Below are 26,933 nucleotides of genomic sequence, written 5' to 3' on the forward strand. Positions count from 1 at the left end.
CAGTAATCTGGAGAGTCATGTCCAAGGGCGAGATAAACCCGTCATCTCCTTTGGGCCTCGGGGATCGCAGTTTGATGAGGACAGGCAGGATGTGATGCACTTTGGAAAGATTGTCATTAAGAAGTGGTTATGCTTTCTAAACTTTGGTGTATAAAATGATACGCTTTGGGTGTCCTTAAAAAATGCACCTATGTGAAAAATCTTCTCCCTCAGATAAATCATTTCTAACTTCTATTACTTGCTGTATCCGTTGTTCAAGATGTGACCAAGGCAAAGATTTGGTGAAACAGTATCTTTTATACATTGCAAAGTCTTCTGAAAATGTGTAGCAAGATCTATCCTGAGACCCAGTTGAACCTGTATATTAAGAAAATAATCTTAAATGCAGGGGGAGAAAAGCTTTGTGGCAAATTCATTGCAGCACTGCTTATATTAAAAATGCAAATAATCTAAATAATAAAAAACCAATTAAATATTATGGTTTTACCAGTCTGGTTCTTGGATGCAAACACTGACATATGCAAACAATAACAGCTTATTATGCAGGAAAGGATTTCTTTAAAGGTAATCTCATAGCACATAAAGCTGAAGAAATGACTGGGGAAAATGTAACCCAGGACAGTTATGCATCTGGGAATATATCCAAGATCCCACCCCAGGAGCACTCAGGTGAGGATGCTAATGCTCATCCTGTTGGACCACCCAGTTAACTCTCAACTGTCTTGCATCTCGTGTCCCTCTCCCATGACTCGAAAATCCCCGGGAGAAATATCCAACTGCCTGACCTCTTCATGTGCCCTGGCTGCCAGAGAGAAGACAGGACATCTGCCCCCTTTAGCTTTGGTAGTGGGAGCAGAGTTTTGTCTCCACCTATCTTTGGAATCTTCCAAGGTGGGAAGTGTTTTGATGGCAAGCGTCAAAAAATTACAAATTTCCATCATAGTCCACCTTTTCCTGATATCATACGTTCATCCCACATCTGGTTCTAAAACAAAAACAAACCCTTCCACCAAACACAGTGTTGCATCCACTCAGCCTTCTGGAAGCACATCCACCCTGTCTTCAAGGAAACCAACCCAGAGTCCCATCATTCGCTGATGGCATCCAGCTGTGCTCTCTCCCTTTTCCATTTCTGTTACGATTCAGTCTCCGATGTCCCGCAACTTACGATCCAAATGATAAAGTTTACCACCAACACACATCGAGTATAGAGTCGTGGGGGAAAGAAGGGAACTAAAAAGGAAATTAAATATATTTTTATATTTTATAATAAAAAATACAAATACGTACAAAACATCACACGAGGAACACAGATTGGGATCACAGGCTTCATTTCTGTTAACTCTTCAAGAGGCTGCGTTGGGATTAATGATCTTGCTTTCCTAGTCATTCCACCTTCCCTCCGCCTTCAGCAAGCATCTCCTTACTAGCTAGAGTGACCCAAACCTTCTTTCCTGGGGATTCTGTCTTTGAAGGTCCTGCAAGTACAGAGGCAGAGTGCGCTTACATTACATTTTGTGCTTGGACTTGGCAGGACCGGATTGTCTAGACTGCAGTCATACCCCTCCCTGCGGCCACTGTGTAACAAAAGCTCTATTTAAGAGTTGAGATCAATTACCCCAATCAAAATGATACCGCCTCCCCACTTTCTTTGGCCTGTTTATCCGTTAGCATGAGGACTCTGAAAGAGCTGGGTATTGGTATGTATTCCAATTCAGTGGTGCGACTAGTATGTCATCTAGTAAAAACCTACTTCCTTAGACACCGGAGCCCAAAGTCAGGTATAGGAAGTACAATTTTGCCTCTGAGGCATTTGGATATAATTGTGAACAGTGTCAGAGAGATTTTCCCTCTCTCTTGGTTTTAGATCCACGTAGTCTGCATCGAGAAGGCTCCATCAGTTTTCACAGAAGAACGCACAGCTCTGCCTTGCATCAACATGAATACATTTTCTTTGCTTCTAATTATTCTAACAGTTTCCTAAACTTGAGTTGAGTGAACACTCCATCTGCCCGGCGCTGGGAAGTCTCTTGAGGTGTGTGAGGGACCAACATAGAGAAGTCTAGACTGAACTCCATGCGTCTCAGAGCAGCGGTTGAGTGAAGGGCAGCAGATAGAGAGCCAAGGTTGAGACCGAGAGTGGTGGCCAGGCTTATAGCGACTGACACAGGCGACACTCAGTAACAGGTCAGCAGACGGGACCTATGACTGTGACCGTGGAAGGAAGAGCAAGATGGTGGACAGCGCGCCAGTAAATGTGAGGGAGCCCTGTTACCAGAGGTCAGATGGAGACACCGGCAAACCAGCTGGTCTCATCAGAAAATCATTATGAAGATCAGGAAACATCATTGTGAGGTAGCCAGTGTGGTCCATTAAGGAAACAATTCTATCTTCTCCTAAGTTAGAAACCAATCTCAGGTGAAGGGCAGCTCGGGGCTAGGAGTTAAGTGCCATTAGCCCACAGCACCAAGGTGGCAAGATGAAGGGGAACCAAAAGAATTGCTGTCCAGTATCTACTTTCTTCCCTCTGTCTTTTGGGAATAGAATTCCTCCATGTTCTAAACAGGCACGTGGCTGCCTAGTTGGAGAAACTATTTCTCAAATTCGCTTGCAGTTCAGTGCGACCATGTGACTGAATTCTGGCCGGGAGGATATTCGTGAGAGTGTTGTGTGCAACTTCAAGGACACAACTTTAAAAGGAAGCTGTTCAACCTCCGTGGGAGGCAAGAATAATGGCCCTCAGAGATATCCATGTCCTAACCTCCATAGCCTGTGACTATGTTATGTTACATGGCAAAGGGAAATTAAGGTTGCGGATAGAATTACTGTTTGAATCAGCTGAACTTGAAATGGGGCAATTAGCCCGAACTATCCAGGTGGGTCCAATGTAATGTAAGAGTCCTTAAACGTGGAAGAGAAAGGAGCACCTGGGTGGCTCAGTTGTTAAGCATCTGCCTTTGGCTCGGGTAATGATCCCAGGGTCCTGGGATCGAACTCCGCATCGGGCTCCCTGCTCCGCGGGAAGCCTGCTTCTCCCTCTCCCACTCCCCTGCTTGTGTTCCCTCTCTCGCTGTGTCTCTCTCTGTCAAATAAATAAAATCTTTAAAAAAAAGTGAAAGAGGAAGGCGGAAGAGAGAGAGAGGGAGAAAGTCAGCGAGGTACTGGCAAGAGAAGGATTTGGTTTGATGTTCCTGGCTTTTAATATAGAGAAGAACGTAAGTGGATCCCAGAAACTGGAAAAAGCAAAGAAAGGGATTATTTTCCACCGCCTCCAGAAAAGAACACAGCCATGCGGCACCTTGATTTTAGTCGAGTGAGTCCTGTGTCGGACTTCTAACCTACAAAACTGTAAGCTAAAGATGTGTCCTCTTAAGCTACTATGTTTATGGTGATTGGTTATAGCAGCAATAGAAAACTAAGACACTCTCCATTTGTCCTTTTCCCCTTCAAGTGAGCCAGAATGTGGCGAGTCAGGTATAACCATGTAGAGGAGGATAAGACTGGTGAAGCAAGGCCAAAGAAACCGAAATCCCTAGTTGGCTACCAGTCAGGGTCCTGGCAGGACGCAGAAGGTACAAGCTGGAACCGTTTAATAAGGGGACGGCGGAGAAAGATGTGGTCAGGGTGAAGGAAAGCTATAAAGGATAGGGCAGCACGAGACAGGGGGTCCTCACCACGCCTGGCCACCCTGCTTGGCCGAGGAGAGCGGGTGACAACCGGGAATCGAAGGGAGTGTGTAGGAAGGCCACTTACCAGGACCTGTGGTCACTGGCGGGGAACGCACCAGCTGTGACAAAGCTGCAGAGGCTCTAGGGGCAGGGACACGCCGGCGCTGCTCTCCCCGGTCCCCGCCAGTCTCTGGTGAGCACGTCCCATTCCTTGAACCAAGACCCCAGACTGATGCTGCCACGTAGACCAGCCTCCTGGGGCTTAGAGGCCGCGCGGGGACTGTGTGGATTAAAGCTGTCCACGCCTGGTTTCCTGGGCTGCCTGCCGGCTTGAACTTGCACGGGACAGAAAAGCAAACGTCTCGTGTGATGTCACTGGGACATCAGTCTCCTTTAAAACCGCCGAACCAACGGCCCCTGTATATCTCTGGGGCACTAATGGCATCCAAGCCCTCTCCAGACTGCTACAACAGTCCCTCTCTGTCCCACAGCGTGGGCACAGTGGCACCAAGGGTCAGGTGACAAGTGCAAATTCTGGCTTGTCCCCTACATGACCTCGCGCGGTTCACAGTCTCTGAATTTCATGTCCTTCCTTTCCTTCAGCTGTGAAATGCTAAGGACTAGGCCTGGTCTACCACCCAGGGTCACTCCCAGGTGGAAGGGCTAGGAGAAGCGTAAGGTATTCCTGAAATCCTTCGAGACCCGCTTCCTAGCAGTCACCTTGTGTTACAGCCGCACTTCCCATGTGCGCAGGCGCTCCGGCCGCGTTGCCGGCCTTAAAAGCCTCATTCTGGTGTCTCCACCAAGTCTGACTTTTCCTTAGGAAAACCTCCCTTCCTCCGAAGTCATGTCTGTCCGGCTTAGCTGCACTTTCTCTGAAGTCTTCTCTTACGTCGCCAGTTTGCTGATAAGCCTTATCTAACCAGATAGTAACAAACGAGAGGATGTAGAACACATGTTCAGCCACTTCCATATTCCTTTATAGAACTTAGCACCGTGCGGAACATTCTAAATATTTGTTCACTTACATATTAGTTCCATAAATCGACTCCAAATTGTTGCCACTCAGACAGTCCTGGGACCATCCCTGAATGAAAAAGTTTTCCACTGTAACATGAAACCAGCTCACCATATGGGTTGGCCCCTCTAAAAAATGTAATTGAGAACAATGCAAGTCTTTAACTCCATATGTAGAGGAAACCATGTCAAATGGGAATCCAATCCATGCACAGGACAAAAGAAATCCTTTTCCCCATCTCCCCCCCCCCAGCTCTCTGTAACCACCACCCTATAGCAGCTACTGAAAATCATCCCTCTGGAAACTTCTCGGCTGTAAAAACTCCCCAAACCAAGCTCCCTGCTCTTTCCTCTCAAATCTGGTTCTTCCCTTTACCCTTGGTCACTCTCTCTTTTCCTCGCCGCCGTGGATGTTTGTTTACAAGGTTGTTGATGTTTTCCAAGCCCCTGGGCTATAAATTAGGGTGTGCCACTCCCAAACCAAGGTCATGGCCTCGCAGGCAACAGCTACACTTCCCAGGCAGAGTTCACTGAGCCAAAGTGAAGGAGTTCCTTGCTTTGCATTCAATTAGGCTTTGCATAGAGAAAGCAGTTGCATTAAGTGGCTAAGCAAAAAACCTTAAAGAACACATGTGAAAAACATTTTTATATATAAATATAAAGGCTTATATATTTACATATAAGATTTATGCAAAATTTATGTAAATACAGCTATGATTTTTAGGTTCCTCAGTAATCCTTAGCCATTCAACAAACTAATCAAACTCTCCTGCATGCAAATCCCCACACACACATACCTACCTATTCGTCTCTTCTTACCACCAATCCCCCCAAACAAGCCTGAGTAGAACTTTTTTCATTCACTTAATGCTTCTAACTAAAAGTTCTTTGCCAGCCCTGATTCTTACGCTTCAGAAAAATGACAAAGTTTGGTGACCAAAGTTTTCACAGGCTTTTTCCATTTATAAGCTTTTAAGGCTTTTAAATAGAGGTGCCAGCTTACACTTTACTAGAGGACAGTCCCCTGTTTGTTCTCTCCTGTTTCCTGCCCTCAACCCTTGAGAGAGCATTCCCACTCCCCCCCGCCCCCGCCTCCAACATAAAGCAGACGAAGCATGATTTCTCTTAACACCAGCTTATCCATCAGCATCTAGCTTTTCTCTACTGGGAAATAGCTTGAAACTACATATAATCTTTAGCTTTACTCATTAAATGCTTTGGCCATTCTAGAAGGCTGCTTCTGCCCTACCAGTCCACCTCTGACTCACCCTGCTGACTGAACAAGCTTTGTTAGGCAAAGCAAGCTTACCACAATCTATATTAAACATATTAATCAGAATGTACAGGATTTTGGAGTACAGTGTTTTCTTCCTGTTCATATGGATTATGTTTTTTTAAAGGTTGTGTTTGCTTCATAGCCATATTGACATCGTTCCATGCACAACCATGGTTCTTTGATGACAAACACCAAAGTCTGGGAAACAGAAGGCTGGCCATGTTTTATCTTCTATTCTCCAGGTGGTAACAGATGAAGTTTACTGCATTCAAAGCCCTCTGGTCCTCCCTACGTGGCACCAAGAATTAAAATCTAATCTTTAGTACTGGTACTTGCTCGCAGGGAAGATTTTGAAATAGCCCACAGAACGTTCATAGTAAAAAAAAAAAAGAAAAAGAAATAAATAGATTTATTTATTTATTTATTTATTTGTCAGTGGAAGATAGTCCCTCTAATGGGAAAAGCTATAAAATGACTATCTGAAAAGTTCTAGAAAGAACTAGGCAAACCCTTAGAGAGCTGGCTGCAGGCATCTCTCTGGAGCTTTTGTGCATGCTCTTCTCCCCGATCTTGACTCTCCTTCATGAAAGAGGTTTAAGAAATCCAAAGTGCAAGAGATTTAAAGAATTCCCTCACCCCCCCATTTTCAGAAGAGCACGGAGATGACCTTAGCCAGGCTCACACAGCTCATTGGCAGAAATGCCAAGGTGGGGGTGATAGAAAACCTCTCCCAGGACAATACTTGTTCTATTGAACCCTATCTTCCAAGACCACTTGCCTGGTCTTAGGCTCTATTAAACTGTCCATCAAATACAGGAGAACATTTGCTTACAATTGACTAACCTATTTTTTATGTAAATGGCCTATCTTAGAAAGGATTTCACAGAAAGTAATTCTGCTTGAGAAAAAACAAAGATCAAAGTGTCTCACCAAATAGAAATATTTTATCCTTAATGTTAGTGAACAAACATGTCTAATCTTGTGGGACTAGGAGGTCTTTTAAGAATAGCCAACTAAGTGAGCATATAGTCTTCATCAAACACAATCAGCAGAATTTTCAGTCCTCAAAGCTTTCCATGTAGTTCTTAAAAACAAAGCAACAGTGTAACAAATAACAAAGGTAGGCCAAATTTAAAATGTTAAGTTCCATTATCTAAAACTATTACAATATATGTGTATTGCTTTACATTCATTTGCTTTAGTAGTTAGGTTTATTTTGTTTTCCTACATAAACAACTATTTGGTTGGGTACAGTGGTTCTATAAGATACACAACCAATTTCTAGGACTCCGTAATAACTGCTATCTAGATTATTAGCTCTGTTAAAGTGAATATTTAAATTAATCCAAGTTTTTTTTTTCTTGGTTCTCAACTGAGCCTATTAAAAGCATCACTATACTGTGAACTTTCTAGAAAGGAGTAGGAATGGAAGTTAAATGGGGCCTGAAAATCTAACAGCCGAACTAGTGTTTGAGGATTCCAGAGATTCGTACCATGGGAAGAAGCTCAAAGCTTGGAAAGGCTGTATAAACATCCCATATCTAAAGATAAACACTCGGGGATCTTTATGACATTCAGGTTTAGCTTTGTGTTAGCCATACTGCATTATGATTCATCTAGGGAAGCAAAATACTAATGGAAAAGGTCAAATATTCGGGATTAAAAGAACCATTGCTTTCATTTGGGAAGCGGTCTAAACTTTCTTACAAACCAATGTAAAAAAGTTAATCTATTCAGATAGGATAGGCTTCAAGTTGCAATTTTCGTTTAAAATCCCAGTTCTGTCCAACTCTTCAGACCATCACCATACATTCTACACACCAGATATATAGAGATTTGTATTCTAAAATTTCTCCTTAAACTCCATTTTTGCTTCCATCCACTTTGGGGGCTAACTCTAATATACAGACAGTGTGAAAGATTTAAACACTGATAAACACGTTCCTTTGTAAGAAAAAAATCAACTTTCCACTGTGAATACAGCTAACTATATTTTGACTGGAACATAAAAGCAAAGGAAGTGGTTACAGAAAATTAATCATGGCTACTCAACATTGTATTCAGACCTAAATAGACCGCAACAGTTCCTACTGGAACTCAAGTTTCTATGAAATACCCACATACTTTAGGGATATCAGCAAGCTTGATCTGTTTTCCTTGACTTTGGGCAGAAGACACTCTTTGCTCAGGGATGTGAACGTGGCAATACTTCCACCTAGGTTACAGAGTTTATTAAAGTGACTTCACTTCTGAACATCAAAGGTCACTTTGGAGAATGCAATCACAGGAAATTATCTTAATGTAAAAATTTTTAGAACAAGGGCTATACATGTTCATTATGGAAAAAATCATAAAATAAGGGGAAACAATGATTTAATATTTTGGGCTAAAATGTAGGCAATTCCTGGGTGGTCTCCTTTTTTAATCCCTCAAGAAATATGATATACATCTACATATTTTTTTTCACAATTGGAGCTTACTTTCCCCCAGTTATATCCTAAAAATAGGCCCCCATCTTTTTAGGCAACTGTCTAGTATTCTGTTACAGGGGTCTAGCATAATTACTTAAACGATCATTAATAAGGAATCAATCAGTCATTTCCAGTTTTTCTCTTATTTAAAAATGATAGTGTAAACCTCTTTATCTGCATAATTTGGCATATTTTCCCACAAAGTTATGTGTAATTTAAATTTTAATATTTCAGATTGCCCTCCAGAAAGGCACACAGTACCTTCATAGCAATTAGTTATGTTAGTGCCCTTATGGACCTCATTACGGAGGACACCGGAAGACATGGGAACCTTGACTTACCATTAGATCATCATCACCCTGCAGCTTCTCACATGACGGTGAAAGTATGGTTGCTTCTTGGTAAACCTCGTGTGGATTTACACTCTCCACAGCACGGTGTAGAGCAGTGGCTGAGCAAGTTTATGCTGAGTTAACATTATGTATTCTCATTAATACTTCACAGAACACTCCTCGCTTATATTTCCCATGGAATAAAATGTAATGTGCTATAAATACATAGTACTAATGTATATTGGGTATGACTCATTCTGGCTAAAGAATTACCTGTGAATTATTTCTCCCCAGAAAGCACAATGGGCATAGTTCCAGGCATTCATTGAATGAACACATTCAGTAAGTATCTGATGAGTTCTGTGCTCAGTGCTGGGGAAATTAGGTTGCTCTCAGAGCACTTGAAATTGAGCAAACACAGAAAATATACTCCTACACTAACAATCTGTTTGGTGGGCATTCATTATATACCAACGATGTATTCTGTGTTGGTGTTAGGGATATGGCAGTGAGGGCGAGAGATGAAGTGCCTGGCCTTGTGTGTGGCACAGCTGGTCTAGAACAATCCAGAAAGATCTCTTCCAATAGGCGTATGTCCAAGTAATGGACCTGGGCTGTGGAATTGAGAAGTTTCCACACGTGAACGTAAGTAGAAGCTGTCTTGGCAGAGAAGAGCGAAGCGTGAGAAGGCATTCCAGGCAGAAGGAACTGGATGAGCCAAAAACCAGGGTTTAGGTTTTGAGAACAGTGAGTCTATGCAGGCAAGAGCTTGGAGGGAGTGGAGGTTGACAGCTGAGAATGCAGAGGTGAGAGTAATCACATAGGCGCCAGATTTCCAAGAGCCTATAGAGTGTGCTAAGACACCTGGTCTTTGTACTTGTTTCACAGATGAGATTGAGGAGCCCTGTCATGTCATTTAGTAAAGTCATTGGTGACTAGAAATAATGAATTTTAATTTCCTAGCTCCTTGAATTTGGATTTTAAGGTAAAAACCCAGACTCAGCCAACATTTATCATATGCTTTATACAAAGTATAACAAACACTGATACCTAAAAAAAAACAACTTTGGATTACAATTTTTTGCTAATTATACCAGTTACAGACAAATAGATAGTCATTAAAAAAAACCTCATCCCATCCCAAACATAATCACTGTACCCTCCCCAAGAGTACCCACCATCATCTGTTTGCTCTCCCTCTTTCTAGAATTTTATCATTGTCTAATCCTGTATGTATGTGTATATATGTTTATAGAAATAGAGCATTGTAATGTTCCTCCTTCATCTTCAACTTTAACCCTTGTGGGTCTCCTTACCAATAGCATATCCATGTCAAGACAACCCTGGACTTCTCTCCATGTAGAACATATCCCATTAGTACATAGCAGTGATTGGCACATAGAAAACACTCAAGAAATGTTAAAGAATGAGAGAGGTTGCTGCTAAGGCTTAAGGTACTAATTAGGTAGATAACTGGAGCTGCCAAAGTCCAAGGCCATCAACTAGTGGTCAGTACTTTGATTAAAAAGTCCTGAGCAGATGGAGGAATCGTCAGCTCCACATTCCATGCTTTCCAGACATCATCTAGTCAGAGGGGTTAATAGCAACATTCCATTAGCCATCTTGGAAAGGGCAAACACATCCTATGACTTCTTTGTCTGGCGAACAGCCCAATATGTGAAATAACACCTACTCCTGGAGTGAAGCCTAGTGCCGACTTGTTCATGATGTGATAAAAACGCAGTCACTCGGCTCTGGGTGGGCTGGCCTTCCCAAATCTGATCACCAGCCGTGGCAGCCACAGGCGCAACAGCCTTGATAAAATAAATGCTCTTTCCAGAAGAGCAGGCTTATTCTTCTAGAGGAGTTGCAGTTGTAGAGTTAATGCTCCTAGAAGGCCCACAGCACTGTGGCTGCGGATGATGAGGCAGGACTGTGGTTTTTAGAGAGGGGATGCCTTTTAACTAGCCTTTCCGTCACTTCTGAAAGGTGCTCAGATCAAAAACTGCATCTACCCAGGGTAAAAATACTGGACCGGAAATTAGGATCTACTCAAGTACAAGCCATGAGTAGTAGTGGAGTCTTTAACTTGCTAACTGAACCTAGTGTCCTGGATCACCCTAGGTAATAATTAATAACCCCGATCTATGAGCTAGGTTTGCAGCAAGAGAGTAGTTGACACCATCATTTCAAGCCTCTGGTACAAAGATACTGCCTGAACCTTACTACACTCAAAAGAGAAGTTAAATAAATTCTTTTTTTTTTTTTTAAGATTTATTTATTTTAGAGAGAGCAAGCACATGGGCGAAAGCTGGGTGGGGAGGGGGAGACAGAGAGCGAGAGCAAGAGCAAGAAAGAGAGAGAAAGAATCTTAAGCAGGCTCCACACCCTGCATGGAGCCGGACGTGGGACTTGATTTCACGACCCTGAGATCATGACCTGAGCCAAAATCAAGAGCCCAACGCTTAACTGACAGAGCCACCCAGGCGCCCCAATAAATGCTTTCTCATTCAATAAGCATATCCTAAGGACCTATCATGTGCCGGGCATGGGACTGGGAACTCATGGGGAAATGTGGTGAGGACTTTTGGGGCTCACTGGGAACTGAACCGGACATTTCAAATGGAGAAAGACAGAATCTAGATTTAAAAAAGAGTAAAGGAAGAGTGAAAAAGTTAAAATATTGGCATACAGAAAGTCCTTTTCTCCTCCTCTGGCTATTACCAAATTTCAGCATCATTACAAAGCCAAGGGCAGTAACACCATCAACTGAAATAAAATTTTCAAAATCTTTAAAATACAATTTTAGGTAGATTGCTATAAGAGGTGAACAGAGTTTAATTAAAAGTTTTTCTAAAACTTAACTATCAGATAGTTAATCAGATGTTGGTGATTTTCAAGCACCAGTTTTAAAACAAAAAGCAGGCCTCAAATTTTAGATGCCAATGTATTTTATCCAAGCACATAGCTCATATAAAAAAATACTTTTTAAGTATTTCTAAAGTAAGTAGCTGTAATAATTTCTTAAACTTCCAGTTCTACAGATGTTTGTGAAGGTAACTATCAAAGTTGCCAAAAGCTGACCAGAGAGACAAAAACCCTTACTTTTAAAGGTCTTAAATTTTATTATATGTGAACTGGCAAGAATCTGTGTTTTTTACATTCTTACTGCCCCTCCTCTCGGTAGGGCACTCATGAACGAAGGTAAATATAGGATATGCCAGAAAAATGAAACTAGTTTATGACGAATAATCAAGTCTTAAAATGTTTAATTGACTACACTTAGGTTAATCCTGCTACGAATCTAATTAAATAAAAAAATTAAGAGCTTTGCTAAGGCTCTTGAGTCTTACCTCAACCATTAATCTCTCTCCTACTCATTTTTAAAGCGCCGGGTTAGCAACCAGATGCTAAAATCCATAAACAAAGAATAAACAGTGAGCCGAAAATGTGTCCCAGTTAGACTGTTTCTATGGCATTCTTGTTAAATATAGATAAGAAGTTTTTAAAGAGGTTTGGAATTCACGGGCATAGATGGGTACAAAGTGTCACCCTACCTCCAGCAGGATCTAAAGAATCCTCTTGCCACCTTTGTGGGAGGTGAAATTCGATGGGTATACAGCATTTCAGAAAGCCTATGAAGAGCATGGATGTGACCACCTTATACCACTTTAGTGACCATCTTAAAACATTCAAATACAGACTTGGGTCCTCACTTGTGACCTTTCTTTTGACATACTTAATAGACAGATGACTGTTTTTAAGACACTAATGCTAAAGACCTGCTTGAATCATGATAAACTAGGTCATGTTGCAGTTTAAAACAACACCCCCCCCCACCCACCCCCACCCAACCCCCCTGCCAAATCTCAGGCTACAAACAGCAAAGGTTTATAACTCTCATGCTGCGTATCCAGGAAAATGTCTTGGCTTGGGTAATGTCTGCTGGCTTCAGGCATAGCTGGATCAAGATATTCCAAGAAGGTCCTTAAGGATCTGCCCTTTTGCTTCCCTCTGTTCAGCCTTCCTCTGTGGTTAGCCCTGGTCTCAAGCAGCCTCTACCAGTTCCATCCATATAACTCTAAGTCCAGGGGGAAAGAGATTTTCTCTCCCACAAAAAAATCCCAGAAGTTACCTAACTGCAAATTTGAATTGTACACTCATCCCTAAACCAAATACTGGGAAGAAGGAGATGAAAATGCACTGAATTATGAGCCTGGAGCCCAAGGAGGGAGTTGCCCCACCCAAATTATGTGGGCTGACAATGTCAGGGGACTAGTCCCCTCAAAAAATCTCTGGGTGCTGTTACCAGACAAAGGGATGTTAAGATAAGCCCACATAGCAGTTTCTATTTATAGTCCAAGATTGAAAATGCCAGGACTCCCTGCTTGATTCAGGCTTTCCATAATCTAGGTGACAGCACCCCTATGTGCTCTCTTAATGGTTATAAGAAAGGGTTATTCAATTTTTGTTATTTATCCAGCAAGCAGATTTTGAGTGTATTCCGTACACCAAAAACTCTGCCATTGGAGGGGAATCCAAATTCCAATAAAATACAGTGCCTGCCCTCAAAGAGCTCCTAAGGGCAAGGATATTTAATACAAGATTACAAATTCCTGTCCCACATTCTATAAAAGGGACATGTAGAAAGTGCTATGTGACTTTTGTTCTGAATTTTCCTGGTCATTGAACATTCTTTTTTAGCTCACTTCCGAATCTCACAAAGTACATTTAAATCTAATTTCCACAGCAAATGAGAACGATGTTACGTAAACAGTCAGGTTTTAGAACCTAAAGGTCAAAGTCTAGAATGTGCCATCCTTGTTTTACATCAATCCAGGATTTAAAATGAGACACATGGGCGCCTGGGTGGCTCAGTTGGTTAAGCAACTGCCTTTGGCTCAGGTCATGATCCTGGAGTCCCGGGATCGAGTCCCACATCAGGCTCCCTACTCAGCAGGGAGTCTGCTTCTCCCTCTGACCCTCCTCCCTCTCATGCTCTCTGTCTCTCATTCTCTCTCTCGCAAATAAATAAAAATCTTTAAAAAAAATAAAAAAATTTAAAAAAATAAAATAAAATGAGACACATAAGTGGCATTCTACAACTATGAAGGTGACCTTGAAAGCAGTTTTTTTTTTCCTTCAAACAAATAATGCCTCAGACAAATGTTACATATTCTTTGTAACAGAACAGCCAACAATTTGCAGTCCCACCTGCCATTCAAAATGCTGCAGAACTTTCCAGTAAAGACTGCCTTCTGCTGAAGCAGGTCGTGCCACGTGATGACACATGTGGAATGGATAAGAAGGTAAGGGTCATGTCAGCAGGAGTAAAGCTTCGACGAGCTCCACTAACAAAAGTGATTCATTCCTCCTAAATTTGTAACATCTTCAGAAACCAGAGGAAGTCGTATGAAATAGAACAGAGAGGAAGAATTTTTTGATGAGTGAAATTTGGAAGTATTCCGAAACTGAACTCAAGGCTGGTGATATTTTTTTCTACTTGACTAGAAATACATGTTAGGTAGAAAGTGGACATTTAAGATTTAAAGAAGTGTTTAGAACATGGAGACCAGTCTTTATTTAGTTGCATTCAAGAAACATTTATTGAGCACCTACAATGTGCCCATGTCACATTAGGCAATGTTTAGGCACAAATCAATGTTGCACAATACTTGGCCTTGTCTTACTGTCTATCAGAGATAAGGCATAAACAAATAGTTACAGCATTATGTCATTTACGCTGGAACAGGCTTTTACAAGGTGCTGGTGGACAGAGTTGGGGGTGGAGAGAGGGAAGAGAGGAACTCTGTTTAAGTGGAAGCTTTAAAGATGCATGGTAGTTCACTAAGGTGATGAGTCCAATGAGGGTCCATGGAGGAGAGGGCAAAAGTATAAAGTATGTCCTCTACAGGCAACTTCAAGAAGCTCATATAGGCGGGCGCCTGGGTGGCTCAGATGGTTAAAGCGTCTGCCTTCGGCTCAGGTCATGATCCCAGCGTCCTGGGATCGAGTCCCGCATCGGGCTCCCTGCTCCTTGGGAGTCTGCTTCTCCCTCTGCCTCTCTCTCTCTCTCTCTCTGTCTCTCATGAATAAATAAATAAAATCTTAAAAAAAAAAAAAAAAAAGAAGCTCATATAGGCAGAGGGAAGCCATTGAAGGCTTTGGAACAAGAGAATGACTTAATCAAAGGTGTGCCTCAGAAATCCTTCTAGTGATGTTAGGGAGGATTGGACAAGGAGAAGGGGAGAGTTTGGAATAGACATGGCAGCCGGGGCAGGAGGGGCGGGGAGGCTCCTGCAAGGGTTCAGACCAGACTTGAGGACAGACTGAACTAAGGGTGATGATATTGGAGCAGTGGGAACATGGTGGCCAGCTGCTAGTAAAGTAGAAAGGACAGGAGCTAGTTTTGGAAAAGGTAAGGAGAGGGAAATGGCCAACACAAGTCCCAGGTGGGGCCGGCTTTAAGGATGTGGGATCTGTAGAGTCTCAGAAGGGTCCCAGGCTTGGTTTAATGCTCTGTCAACATCTTGAAACCATTAATTTTTGAACAAAGGGCCCACATGCTCATTTTCATTGTGCACTGGGCCCTGCAAATCCTACAGCTAGTCTTGCTCCCAGGCTTGTCCTGAGCTCAGAGGTGGATCACCTTGCCAATAATAGAAATTGGAAACAGAAGAACACATTTTGTTCTAAGAGGGATGGGTGGGGAGAGGTCAGTTTTGCAACGCATGTACTTATGGGCCATCAAAGTAGACCTATTCAATAGGCGTTAGAAATTGGATGTAAATTCCACGCAAGTTACACGCTTGAGTTATAGATGTAGGGAGTACCAAGCCTAAGGTGGTGGAGAGGTTGGGTATGGATGAGTGTTCAGTGGGAAAAATAGCTGGAGACAGAACCTTTGGGAGCACCTACGTTTAAGGGAAAGGGAGGGGAAAGAGAAACGGGAGAGGGGGAGTTAGAGTTCTAAGGGAAAATGTTGGAACTGTGTCCTGGAAGTCAAGGAAAAAAGTCTCAAGAAGGGAGTGACCGTGTGAGATAAGCCACAAAGAGATCCAGTGGGGAAAACGGCCATTGCACTTGACAGTAAGAGGGTCCATGGTGAGACCAGTGGTGGAGATGGAGGTCCTATTATAATGGAATGAAGGAGCAACCAAGAGGAAACAAATAAGAGCAGACCATCCTTTCAAATACTTGGGCTAGGAAATCAAAAGGAGGAAAGGAGTTGAGAGTGTAGAGAATAGAGAAGCGTTTTGGTTTTTTTTCTCAAGATGGGGAAATTGAGCAGATATGCACGTGAGAGCCTTATCCTTAGCAGGTCAGAGGAGGGCACATACTTCCGGGACAAAAGTACATTCTGGAATGGGGAATGGAGACCAACAAATTCCCAGATGGAATGGTCAGAGGGTGAATGCGTATTCTATACATTATTCCGTGCATGTATGTGTTAAAAAGAGAGAGGAAAAAAAAAGCCCTCAACAAATCTCTTAATTTTCTCAGTAATGTAAGTTTACTCCTGAGAGTGAGGTGGTCAGGGTACAGCGCTTTAGAACAGTGCTGAGGCGACTCTTTGCAATCTATGAGAAGACACTGACCAGGGAGAAATATCACTGCTGAGTAGCAGAGAGGGCTCAGTGGCTCTCCAAGCAGAAGCCAGTCTCATGAAAGAGTCAGAACTGAATGATGCTTGTCATGTGTATGGATGAAAAACTAAGAGGCAACTTTAGCCCAGGGTATTAAGAGCTCAACAAGGGGAAAAGCATTTGCCTCTGAATATTTTTTAATTAAGCTCTGAAGACCCTCCATTGCAATAATAAACCCTCACAACAGCACCTGCTTTCTTTGTGTTGCTGGGGCTGCCCAGCCAGCACCAAGGATCCTGGGCATTGGCTGGAGGCGAACCACTCTGGAGGCTGCAACAGGGCAAGTGCTGATTTAGTGAATAATTAATGCATCACCAAGACCTGAGGCTCCTGCCTCCCTCAGCAGAAAGGAAGTTTATAAACCCATAAAGCAGCTTTACTTTGTGGTCTAATGATTAAACTTTCCCTGGGCCCTATTTCATTGCAGCTCAGTTAAAAGCTGACCAACTAGCCGCTTACACCCTTCTCCCTGGGGTAATTAAAAACAAGCAAAATCTCCGGGCTGGACTAGCAAATAACTGTACCCCCTCGTGCAGGGCACTTCTGCGGAAAACCCCAACTTTGACTCCATCCATTGCGCTAAGGCAGCAGAATTGGGCTAGTTCACTGGAAGGGTGGCGGTCCCGCCGCCAGCCTCACTTACCTCCCCAACCCCCAGGAGATGGGTGAGCTGCTTCTGTTCACCCCTGATCTAACCAGACAGGTCGCACACGGTGCCATTAGAAGCCCTCCCCTTCCCCCCACCTCACCATTTGTGTACCATGGAGTTCCTCTCTAGAATTGCCGAGGTGGCGCTTTGTGGAGACGGTGAAGTGTGTCTCATTCGTGGTTGAACCAACCCTGTCACTGTGAGATGGGGAAAAGCCTCACCAACAATAGTGTCATTCGAGAAATTACCTGAATTAGAGCCATCGTCTGGATTTAGGTAAGAAGTAGATTTTATAAAAACCATTAAATGGGTAATTCAATGCCGTGGCCACCTGGATGGCAGGGACGAAAGGCAGGTCCCGAATAAATGTGCGCGCCCAGGGAGCCAAGTGAGCAGCAGTTCCCTGGCTTCGCGTGGACACCTCCGAGATGCCGAGTCTAGCCCAAGCTCAGTGATACCGGATTCCCTTCCCTCCCGGCAACCAACCTGACAGGTCGACCCTCTTTCTAAGGGTTAACCCGCCTTCCCTCCCCCGCCTCCCCCGGTGCCCGGGGCGGGAGTCTGTGGCCCCGGGTACCCTTCCGTGACTCACTGCTTGCAAATGTAAACGCCCGAGCGCGCGGTAGGTCCCGCCGGGCCCCCTCGCGCCGCGATCCCCACACCTACCTCCGCGACCAGCCCAGACGCCGCCCGTCCCCCGCGCGCCGCCAGCGCCGCGCCCCCGGGGGCGGCCCCGCAGCCCCGCCGGGACCCGGGAGAGCCCGAAGCCCGCGGCGACCGCAGGCGCGGCCTTAAAACAAAAGAGGCGCCCCGGGAGGGTGGGACCCGGACCTCACCCCCTCCTCGCCCTGCGGTGGCCGCCCGCCCCCTCAGCCCCTGCTCTCCGTGTGCGCATGAGCGGAGGCGCCTCCCCCGGTTCCTCCCAAGGCTAAACTTTCTAATTCCCTTCTTTGGGCTCGGGGCTGCCGGCGGCGGGGAGAGCGCTCGCACCGCTCGGTGAGGAGGACAAAGTGGCTGCGCGATTTTTTCCCCCTCCCGACCCTCCAGCTCCCCGCTTCCGTGGGAGCGGCAGGAAATGGAAGGGCCCCTCTCTTCTCTATGAACATTAGCTTTTTTTTTTTTTTTTCTCTACTTCTCCAGAAAGGAAGACGGGGGAAAAAAGGGGCAGGCGGCTCGGCGGGTGCGTGCTCCCCTCCTCTGCAAGGACTGTCCCCTCGGCTACAGGGACTGGCCATGGGGCTGCTCCAGGTGTTCGCTTTCAGTTTCTTAGGTAATTCCGCGGACGCGGTGGGGGTGGGGTGGTGGAGGGTGGGAGGAGGAGTGGGCTTGGATGGGGAAGAAGACCGCGAAGGCTTTTGACCCGGCTTCGAGGGAGCCCGGAGGATCCGCAGAGGGACTGGGGTGGGAATCGTGCCCTGGGATTAAACGCCAGCGCCCTCGGTGGCGGCTGGGGAGTGCGCGCGAGGATCGCCGCGGACCCGCAACCCGGGGACTCTGTGCGCAGAACTGGGGATCCCCGGCCCCTGCTCCGGGCTTTGCACCTTGGGCCGGTTCACTGTGGGTCTCTCCACTGCGGGGGCAGGCTGCTTGGGTGGGCTGGGGGCTTGCCGCGGAGGGCTCCCCTGGAGCCCATTTCCCAGCGAAGTGTTCTAGCTGAGCGCAGGCTTAGTCCTGGGAACAGACTGGAGCCATGTGGCTTCGATTAACCATCGCTGTTTGCCCCCGGATGGCGCCAGAAACAGCTGGACCGGGTGCTTCCCTGGAATGACGAAGCGTTGAAGCCACTCCAAAGCCGCAGGGACTTGTCCACTCGCCCCTTGCTTGGGAAGGCGGCGCCCCCTGCGAGTCCTGCTGCCTCGCCCCCAGAGAAGCGCCCGGGACCTCCCAGCATGCACGCACAAACACTCGCAACCCCACACTCACACATTTCCACGCGCGCGCACACACAGGGTTTCACACTGAGGATGCACAGGCTGCCGCGTGCACGGAGGTTCATACACTCACCCACCTACCGGCGCGCGCATGGGTGTTTGGCCTCTCGCGTCCCTGCGCTCAGGTCCAGGCACAGGCACATGGAAGTGGCTGGTCTGCACATCTACCTTTTGTGGCTGGAGCTGCTTCCCCAAGGCAGATCTGGGGGGGCTTGAGTGTCTATGGGTTTCCCGGGAATGATGTTCTGGGCTGCCGGACCAACGTGATCTCGTGTCTCTTTCCGAACCCTCTCCACGTCCCGGCCTCTCCCTTCGCTCGTCTTTCCACTATGCCTCTTTTCTGTGCGTTCTGCTTTCTTCTGAACCTACTCTGTTCCCGCCCCTGCTTGTTTTCCTTTTGCTTGGGCTCGCTCCCTGCTTGTGCCCTCCTCCCCACCTCCCCGGTCGCCTGCCCTTTCCACAGCCCTGTGCGGAGCCCAAGTGCGCGCTCAAGAACCCGAATTCAGCTACGGCTGCGCGGAGGGCAGCTGCTATCCCGCCACGGGCGACCTTCTCATCGGCCGGGCACAGAAGCTCTCGGTGACCTCGACGTGCGGGCTGCACAAGCCTGAGCCGTACTGTATTGTCAGCCACCTCCAGGTGAGGGCGGAGATCCCAGCTCCCGGCTCTGCGCGCGCCTCCTCCGGTCCAGACCTAGGGGCCAGGCCCTGGGGACTCCACATCCTGCCAGCGATAGGAAGCGCGGCCAGTCGGGGAGTCCCGGGATTGGACTGGTTGCTCACCCTTTTTTGCTCCATCTCGGTTTTCACAGTTGTATCCGCCAAACATTTCCTGCCGCCTCCACCGCCAGCACAGTCCGTATGGAAAGGCAGGGCTGCGGGCAGACCTGGTCCCTGCCCCGGATCCTGACCCGGAGCCTTCAAAAGTCCCGAGTGTTTTAGGTTTTGTTTTTATTTTAAATCTGTCCTCCTTGGAAATGTGTATAAAAGATAGTTTATGCTCTTTTTCTTATACTGAGTAGTGATCTTTGGTTTTTCCCGTTTCACTTGGATAAAGGGTATGGCAGCACTGACAGATACCTTGCAAGGTCGCTGTAATCACTGAACCTGATTTTCTCTCCTGTGGTGCTGTTCCCCATCTACCTCCATTAGATACTTTTTTCAAAATGCCCTGGTTGCCATGGTACCCTGATAGCGAAGGACCAAAATGAAATTTCAGGGTGCTGCTTCTAACAGTGGGCCAGGATCTTAGATTTCAAAGGTCACGTTTTTACAAAGTCAAAACTAATTTTTATTTTATTATTTTTAAAAGATTGTATTTATTTTTCAGGGGGGGGGTACAAGCAGGGGGAGTGCCAGGCAGAGCAGGCAGAGGGAGAAGCAGGCTCCCCGCTGAGCAAGGTGCCCCATGTGGGGCCCAGGACCCCCAGGATCATGACCTGAGCCCAAGGCAGACGCTTAACCTGACTGAGCCACCCAGGCGTCCTAAAACTAATTTTTTTTTAAAAAAGACCCAAAACCAACTACCTAGAATCAGAAGCCTTTTGCTTGATTTTTTTTTTTTCTTAAGTAGACTGATATTTCTGACCTCTAAAGCAAGCAAAAGGCAGCTGGGCCAGAGCCAACTGCTTCCATTTTGGTCCCTTCACCTATCTGTATACCTGCCCTTTGGGAGGAGGTCCATGCTGTGCAGTTTGCACGGTGGAGGCCTTAAAATGGATTCATTTTTACAAAGCCAAGAGAGTGCCCATCCTGGAGACCTGATAAATTAAACCAAAGGAATGCGGTAAAGTGGATTCTGCTCATTTGCTTCCAGGTTTATACAGAGATGTCTAGACTGCTTCCTCCTGCTTAGAAGGGTGGCTGTAATTAAACTTTTTTTTAAGTTCTGGTAATTGTTCTTCAGTATTAGTTTCCTTGACTACAAGTTAATGAAGGCAGTCGATGGTACCTTTTCTAATATTAGCATGTAAATTTTACCTAAAATATTGTGTTAACATTTACCTCAGAGGCGAGGACATCCTGTAAATGAATCACTAGATTCTGAAACTGGCTTTGACCAGAATGAGAATTGAATTGTCTTCAAAGCCAAGTCGAGGCAAACTCACTGGTTTACGTGATTAGCCATGAAAGTGTGGAGTGCTCTTTACAGATATCAGAGCCTAAAGAAAGGGACTGGGTGTGCGCTTTTCTCAAACATTTAATGGGTCTGAAAATTGAGGCAGGAATCTTAAGTATTTTGTCCAGGGTCCCACTGCATTCCTGACTTCTGTTCTCTCTCTTTTTCTTAGTATATTTTGCTAGTCCCTAAACCCTTTTGAGAGGAAGGGGATAACTAATAGCTAAATAAATACAAACATAAGAGTACAGCCTGTTGGTACTGTCCTTATCAGAATATTACCACTGCTTGAATGTTGTTCGATGTATGTGGATCTCTGTAGATGCCATCTCAGCTTCATTAGGGTCCATGTTGGCGTTCTTTGAGTTAGTCTCAGGATACAGTGCTTTCAACAAAGCAGCACAGCATGATACCCACTTCCCAGATATTCTGTGCGGTTTCTAGGTTAGCCTGCAAGCTGCCACCATGAGTTCACTGCTTGGGCAGAGCAGAAGCTGAGAAAACTGGTTCTGTATTTCCCAAAGCTGCTTAAATACATCTGCCTAATACTTGGCCTCTGTCTTGTGAGGTTTTAGAAAATCAGGCTGAATGAATATTTTTTTCCTTTCATTTTTCAGTTTGCTTTATGTCAGCAGAAATTCTCTAATACCTCTTCTGCATTTTACTGGAAGAGTAAGCTTCTCTAGCTATTCATTGAGATGAAGGCTTATGCCTAGAAATTTCATTTTGATTAAATTAATAGTTTGTGGAGACAATGCCGCCTTTTACTTTTGACCTTGAATTTACAAGAGTGGAGGAAATTTTCAGGAGTAATTCATATCCCATAAGTTAAAAAGCAGAAGGCATATTATGTGTCACGTAAGTAATTTTGGCACATGCATTTTTCTTGAAGCAAGTAGATTTGATTTCTGTATTGTGGGCTTAATTTTTGGTGTGTGCGTGTGTGTCTGTCTGTCTGTGTGTGATTGCTTCCTAGACTCATGAAACTAACTTTCCTTTCAGGAGGACAAAAAATGCTTCATCTGCAATTCACAAGATCCTTATCATGAGACCCTCAATCCTGACAGTCATCTCATTGAAAATGTGGTCACTACATTTGCTCCAAACCGCCTTAAGATTTGGTGGCAATCCGAAAATGGTATGTGGTTGGTGTGGGAACAAGTTCCACGGTGTGTGATTGGTCACCTGGAAGGAGTTTATAGACTCCTGAGTATTTGTAATCTTGATTGGTTTCTCTGCCCGGTAATTATGGCCTTTGGCAGATTTACTGCCTAGCACTAACTTTTCTTGGTAAAATCTGATCTTTTTTCCGGAAGCATGCACTTTCTATAAGAAAGCAGTCTTTGATGCTGGACCAAAGGGGTATTTCGTAGTCCTCATGTGAGGAAGTCTGCGGGGATGGGGTATATCTGTTGGGGGTGTGGGAAGACCCTGCACAGCCCTGAATCTTCCACAAAATACAGCATCTTTCATTTTGATCAACCCCAAAGGAAAGGGCAGAAGCAGCCCCCACCTCTACCATCGCTGTCCTTCCCTCTAGAGAAAATTCAGTAACAGTACTATGAATTAGCACTAGATGTTAATTTTTCAAGACTCTGTCAACCTAGATATGACCCCAACTCAGTTTCTCTAGTGAGTATGTGAACCCAGCCCCCTTTTCCTTTATTTGCCTTGGGATTTGGGTTTAGTAAATTCATCAAATTTGTTGTTACTTCACTGGGAAAGTAAGCCCCAGTTAGTTTGGCATTTTTTTCAAACTTGAATGCTGAACTTTGGGAAATAAAGGTAGAGTTATTGTGTCTCTTAATTAACAAGGTATCATTAGATGTTCCAAAAAATTATGAGAATTCTGGCTCTCAAAGAAGTGAACCTAGGCTTGGCCATAGAGAGCATGGATTCGATTAGATCTCTCTATTATATATGCCCTATCTCTGGGAAGCTTTCAGAGGCTTGCTGTCATTTAATAATCTATAAAGAGGAGCTCCCTTACTAGACTTCCTTGTCATTGACTATGAAATTATACTTGCTTTCCAGAAGACTGTTGGTTTCTGGGGGAGGGTTGATTGATTTTTCATTGGTCAGCCTTGGGACTGCACTGTTTACCAGATTGAGACAGACTGGTCCTCAAAAAAGCATGTGTCCATTAGAGCCTTATCAATTCTTATAGGTGGTTATCTTGGCTGATAGTTAAGTGTGAAAGAGAGGTTTCTGTAAGTCTGTACTCAAATCCCAAAGGACTTCTGAAATAGCATAGAGCTGCTTACAAACAGGAGCATGTCCCGACTGCCCACATTCTTCCAGTGACATGAAAAGACCATTAGAAGGACGTCTCAACTTTAGTATCAAGTTGATAGACAGTCAAATTGTTCATCCTGTGCTGTAGTTCCAGGGGAGGGTTTTTCTTGGTTACATCTGGAGTTCATCAATTTCTGCAACTTTGAATTTGTGGAGCAAAAGAGGCCAAATGCCAGAAAGACAGATTTTCATGTAGAGGGGCTTGCATTCTCTGTCACGAGAGATTAGATGAGGTTAGGCTGAAGCCTAGTCTTCAGAAAGTCAGACTGATGGTTACTGCCCCGTCCTCTCCTTGATGTCCAACAGCTCATCATTAAAGACGTTCTTTATGGATGTGATGTTATCCATTTTCCGTGGGTTTCGTCCAAGTTGACCTTTAGATGGCGGCATTAAATTATCGGTGTTCAGGCATCGAAACGGGCTCGGAGGGTGCAGCTACTTTTCACTTACCCTTCCTAATGATCTATCCTTAGGTCCGACAGAAATCAAATATGCCATAAAGGAATCATCTTGTTTCTTTTCTCTGTGGATTTTTCTTCCCTTATTAAAAAAAAACAACAACTGTAATGCCTTATCAGGTTCTAAATCTAAATGGAATGTGCTTTTAGGGCGCACATTGCAGCCTATGTTCTTATGTTACAGAAAGGGTACTGGTCTTGTTTGTACTTTACGTTATTTTGTTATCTCTTCATTTTGAACAAACATTGTAGGCTTTTAAAAAGCCTGGGAGAGAAGAGACACATGGTGGCTGAGCTAGCATTTCACTCTGAAATGTCCAGAGTCAGTTTATAATATGCTCTTTTTAATAAGTTAGATAAGGTTGGTTAGTGTGATTATAATGTTTTTCTTTAACATTCCAACTAACTCATATCCGTTTCAGTGACCACCCCCCACCCCCTACAATTGGCTTGGCGGTTTTCCAGTGGGAGAGTTTATTTCAAAAGTCCTACTGATTTCCTGAAAATACACCAGCCTGTGACATGATTCATTCTGACACATTCCTGTCTTCCTGTCCTTAAGACTTCTTTTGCTCTAGAAGGTGGACCCCCAGAGCTCTCTCGAGCCCAGGAAACAGGGAGGGGTCTCCTTTAGTAAACAGGCAGGCTGGAGGGCCCGAGGTATTGGAGGGGAGGGAGCTACTTTCCATCCCTAGAATTCCAGTGGCCTTTTTAGTGTGTTAACGTGGGACTAACCGACCCTCGGGGCATGGTGCAAATGCCCATTTGTTTGTTCAGGCTTCCCCCTGAAAGGGAAGATGTTAGTATTTGTTCTGGGCCGGTTCATTTATTTGACCCATTCTTTGTGTCTCTGGCATTGTTTTTCGGTTGTGGTGATGCATCCAAAGGCTTCCCCATCAGGGACAGGTCTTTCTAAACGGGAGCATAACTAACATGCGTGGTAGACTCTTATTTATTTTCTTTGCTGCTGCATTAAAAAAAGGAATACTTGTGATTTGCCTGGAGGAGGATTAGGTCCCCTGCTTTAGGCTGCAAGCTGAACCCCTACTGTGCACAGGAAGTGACCCCATCCTTCCCCTCTGAGAGTCACTGGGCTTAGAGGATTGGGAAGATGTTTTACTTTCTCCTAAGCCAAAGCTGCCTTTCTCTTTTTTTAAGGTTTTATTTATTTGACAGAGAGAAACACAGCTAGAGAGGGAACACGAGCAGGGGGAGTGGGAGAGGGAGAAGCAGGCTTCCTGCGGAGCAGGGAGCCCAATGTGGGGCTCGATGTGGGGCTTGATCCCAGGACCCTGGGATCATGACCCTGAGCCGAAGGCAGACACTTAACAACTGAGCCACCCAGGTGCCCCCAAAAGCTGCCTTTCTTGACAGCAACTAGAGGCATTCTGCAGAGGCCTTTTCCACCAAGCAGATGCAGTATGTCGAACTCCCGGAACGATTTGTGGAAAACTGGAGAATCCTTCTGATTGGTGCCTTACCTCCTACCCCGAGGCAGGTTTCTTGTCTTCGGCTTCACTTTCAGATAGAATGCAAAGAGGATTTCTATGAGGGGCATAAAGAGAATTTAAGACAACAGTCCCAACTCTTCACAGATGGCCCTGTTTACCTTACTATTTCCTTTCTTCTTTCTAAACAATCTCCTATAGGCGTGGAAAATGTAACGATCCAACTGGATTTGGAAGCAGAATTCCATTTTACTCATCTCATAATGACTTTCAAGGTAAGGAATTCGTCATTTTTCCCACAAATGACACGTTGAGAGCGCTGTGTCATTCCCTTTTCTGTATGGATGTCTGTTGTGAGTTGGCCTAAATGGGAACTTAAATATTCTTGTTGCCATAAATTGGGATCATCGAGCAGCTTTTAAAGATGGGCATGAATAACTATGTTTAACAAATACTCTATCTTCGTGGCAAGCAGGAGAGAGCGAGCCTGTATTCTAAGGTAATTCAACTGTAAACTTTTAATTAGATGTCTTTTTATTTCCCCATGGAGAGAGGCAGCTTTGACTTTCCCAAACCACAATGAAACATCTGGAAAATAAATCCCTGATCCCTTGTGTTGATGTTTTAATGCTGAGCTTGGTAACTGCAAAGGAAGTGTATTATCTTTAGTTTTCAAGGGTTTGCAAAATTTGTGGGAACAGTTTTGCGGTTCCTTAAGAAATGCGTATGCCTTCTTAAATGTGGATTTTCTCATCCTTTTTCTTTTAGAGATGTAAAATGACTCCAGGGCTAGGGAATTTCTCTGGACAAAGTCCCTTTGTTTCCTCATAAGCAGCTGCCTGGAAATGACAGACTTCGCATGGCTTAAAGTACACGTTGATGCACATAAAACCCATAATTTACCTCTGTCTTCTCAGATTAAAATCGCTTTGGGTAGTTTTTGGTTGGAGTCAGGGGCCTTAACTGCACCCTCTCAGGTTAGGAAGAGGTGCCAGGGAGAGATTGACCCACGTGTGTGGGTAGCCGAGAAAGTCTTACCGTGCCTGGAACCAAAGCCTGGGAGGCCAAGGAGCATGGAAGTCAGAACATGACTAGGAGGGATGGTGGACTGCTGGCTCCCAGGCCTGAGCCCCTACCCCCTGCCAACCCTCCCCACCCCCCACCCCAGAGGTGCTGTTGCTGCTAGAGAGGAAGGCTCCCACTGTGACACCTGACACTGGGGGAAGCAGGGGCTTTTACTAAGCAACTCAACACTGTGCCTCCTCCCTTCATTAACCGCGGCCAAGCTCAGCCTGGCCATTAGAAGTGAAACTCAGCCATGCATGAGGATGTTGCCTTTCTGTTATGTGACACCTAAAAATATACAAAAATATCATTATTCATGTTGATGGCCCTATCTTTTACTTCGGAAAGGGCATCCGTGTGCCTACATGGGTCATTCTGAGTTTGCGTCCATCCAGAGGTCCTTTGGGTACATATTCTGTAGTTAAATACTCATTCAAGTGAATACCGTGGGCCAAAGGGGAAACTGTGCATACAAGTGAGGAAGGTCAAAGAGGCAGTGACTGAACAGGGACATGAAGAATGGGTACAGGCGGTCAGACTGTAGTTGGTGAGAGAGACC

General features: G+C 45.0%; 1 protein-coding gene and 1 long non-coding RNA gene across 3 annotated transcripts in view; one reads left to right on the forward strand and one right to left on the reverse strand.

The window, feature by feature from the left end:
* The window catches only part of LOC118020612, a 41,897-nt gene extending 24,120 nt beyond the window's left edge, over window positions 1-17,777 (reverse strand). The window contains exons 1-2 of one of the 2 annotated variants that reach the window (XR_004681955.1): window positions 17,726-17,777; window positions 1,291-1,478 (exon numbers count right to left, since the gene is read on the reverse strand). This is a non-coding gene — a long non-coding RNA (uncharacterized LOC118020612). Of the gene's footprint in view, window positions 1-1,290; window positions 2,982-17,725 lie in introns of those variants that run through there. The other variant, XR_004681954.1, reaches the window with a different exon arrangement.
* Window positions 17,778-17,896: 119 nt separating this feature from the next.
* Window positions 17,897-26,933, forward strand: part of LAMB1 (laminin subunit beta 1) — a 70,267-nt gene continuing 61,230 nt past the window's right edge. The window contains exons 1-5 of the mRNA XM_035020349.1: window positions 17,897-18,055; window positions 18,200-18,329; window positions 19,454-19,629; window positions 22,111-22,246; window positions 25,511-25,584. Coding sequence (XP_034876240.1) covers window positions 18,293-18,329; window positions 19,454-19,629; window positions 22,111-22,246; window positions 25,511-25,584 — 423 coding nt within the window. The 5' untranslated portion in view covers window positions 17,897-18,055; window positions 18,200-18,292. The remainder of the gene's footprint in view (window positions 18,056-18,199; window positions 18,330-19,453; window positions 19,630-22,110; window positions 22,247-25,510; window positions 25,585-26,933) is intronic.

The sequence above is a fragment of the Mirounga leonina genome, unplaced genomic scaffold (assembly GCF_011800145.1).
Source record: "Mirounga leonina isolate KUSES-001 unplaced genomic scaffold, KU_Mleo_1.0 Mir_174, whole genome shotgun sequence".
NCBI lineage: Eukaryota > Metazoa > Chordata > Mammalia > Carnivora > Phocidae > Mirounga > Mirounga leonina.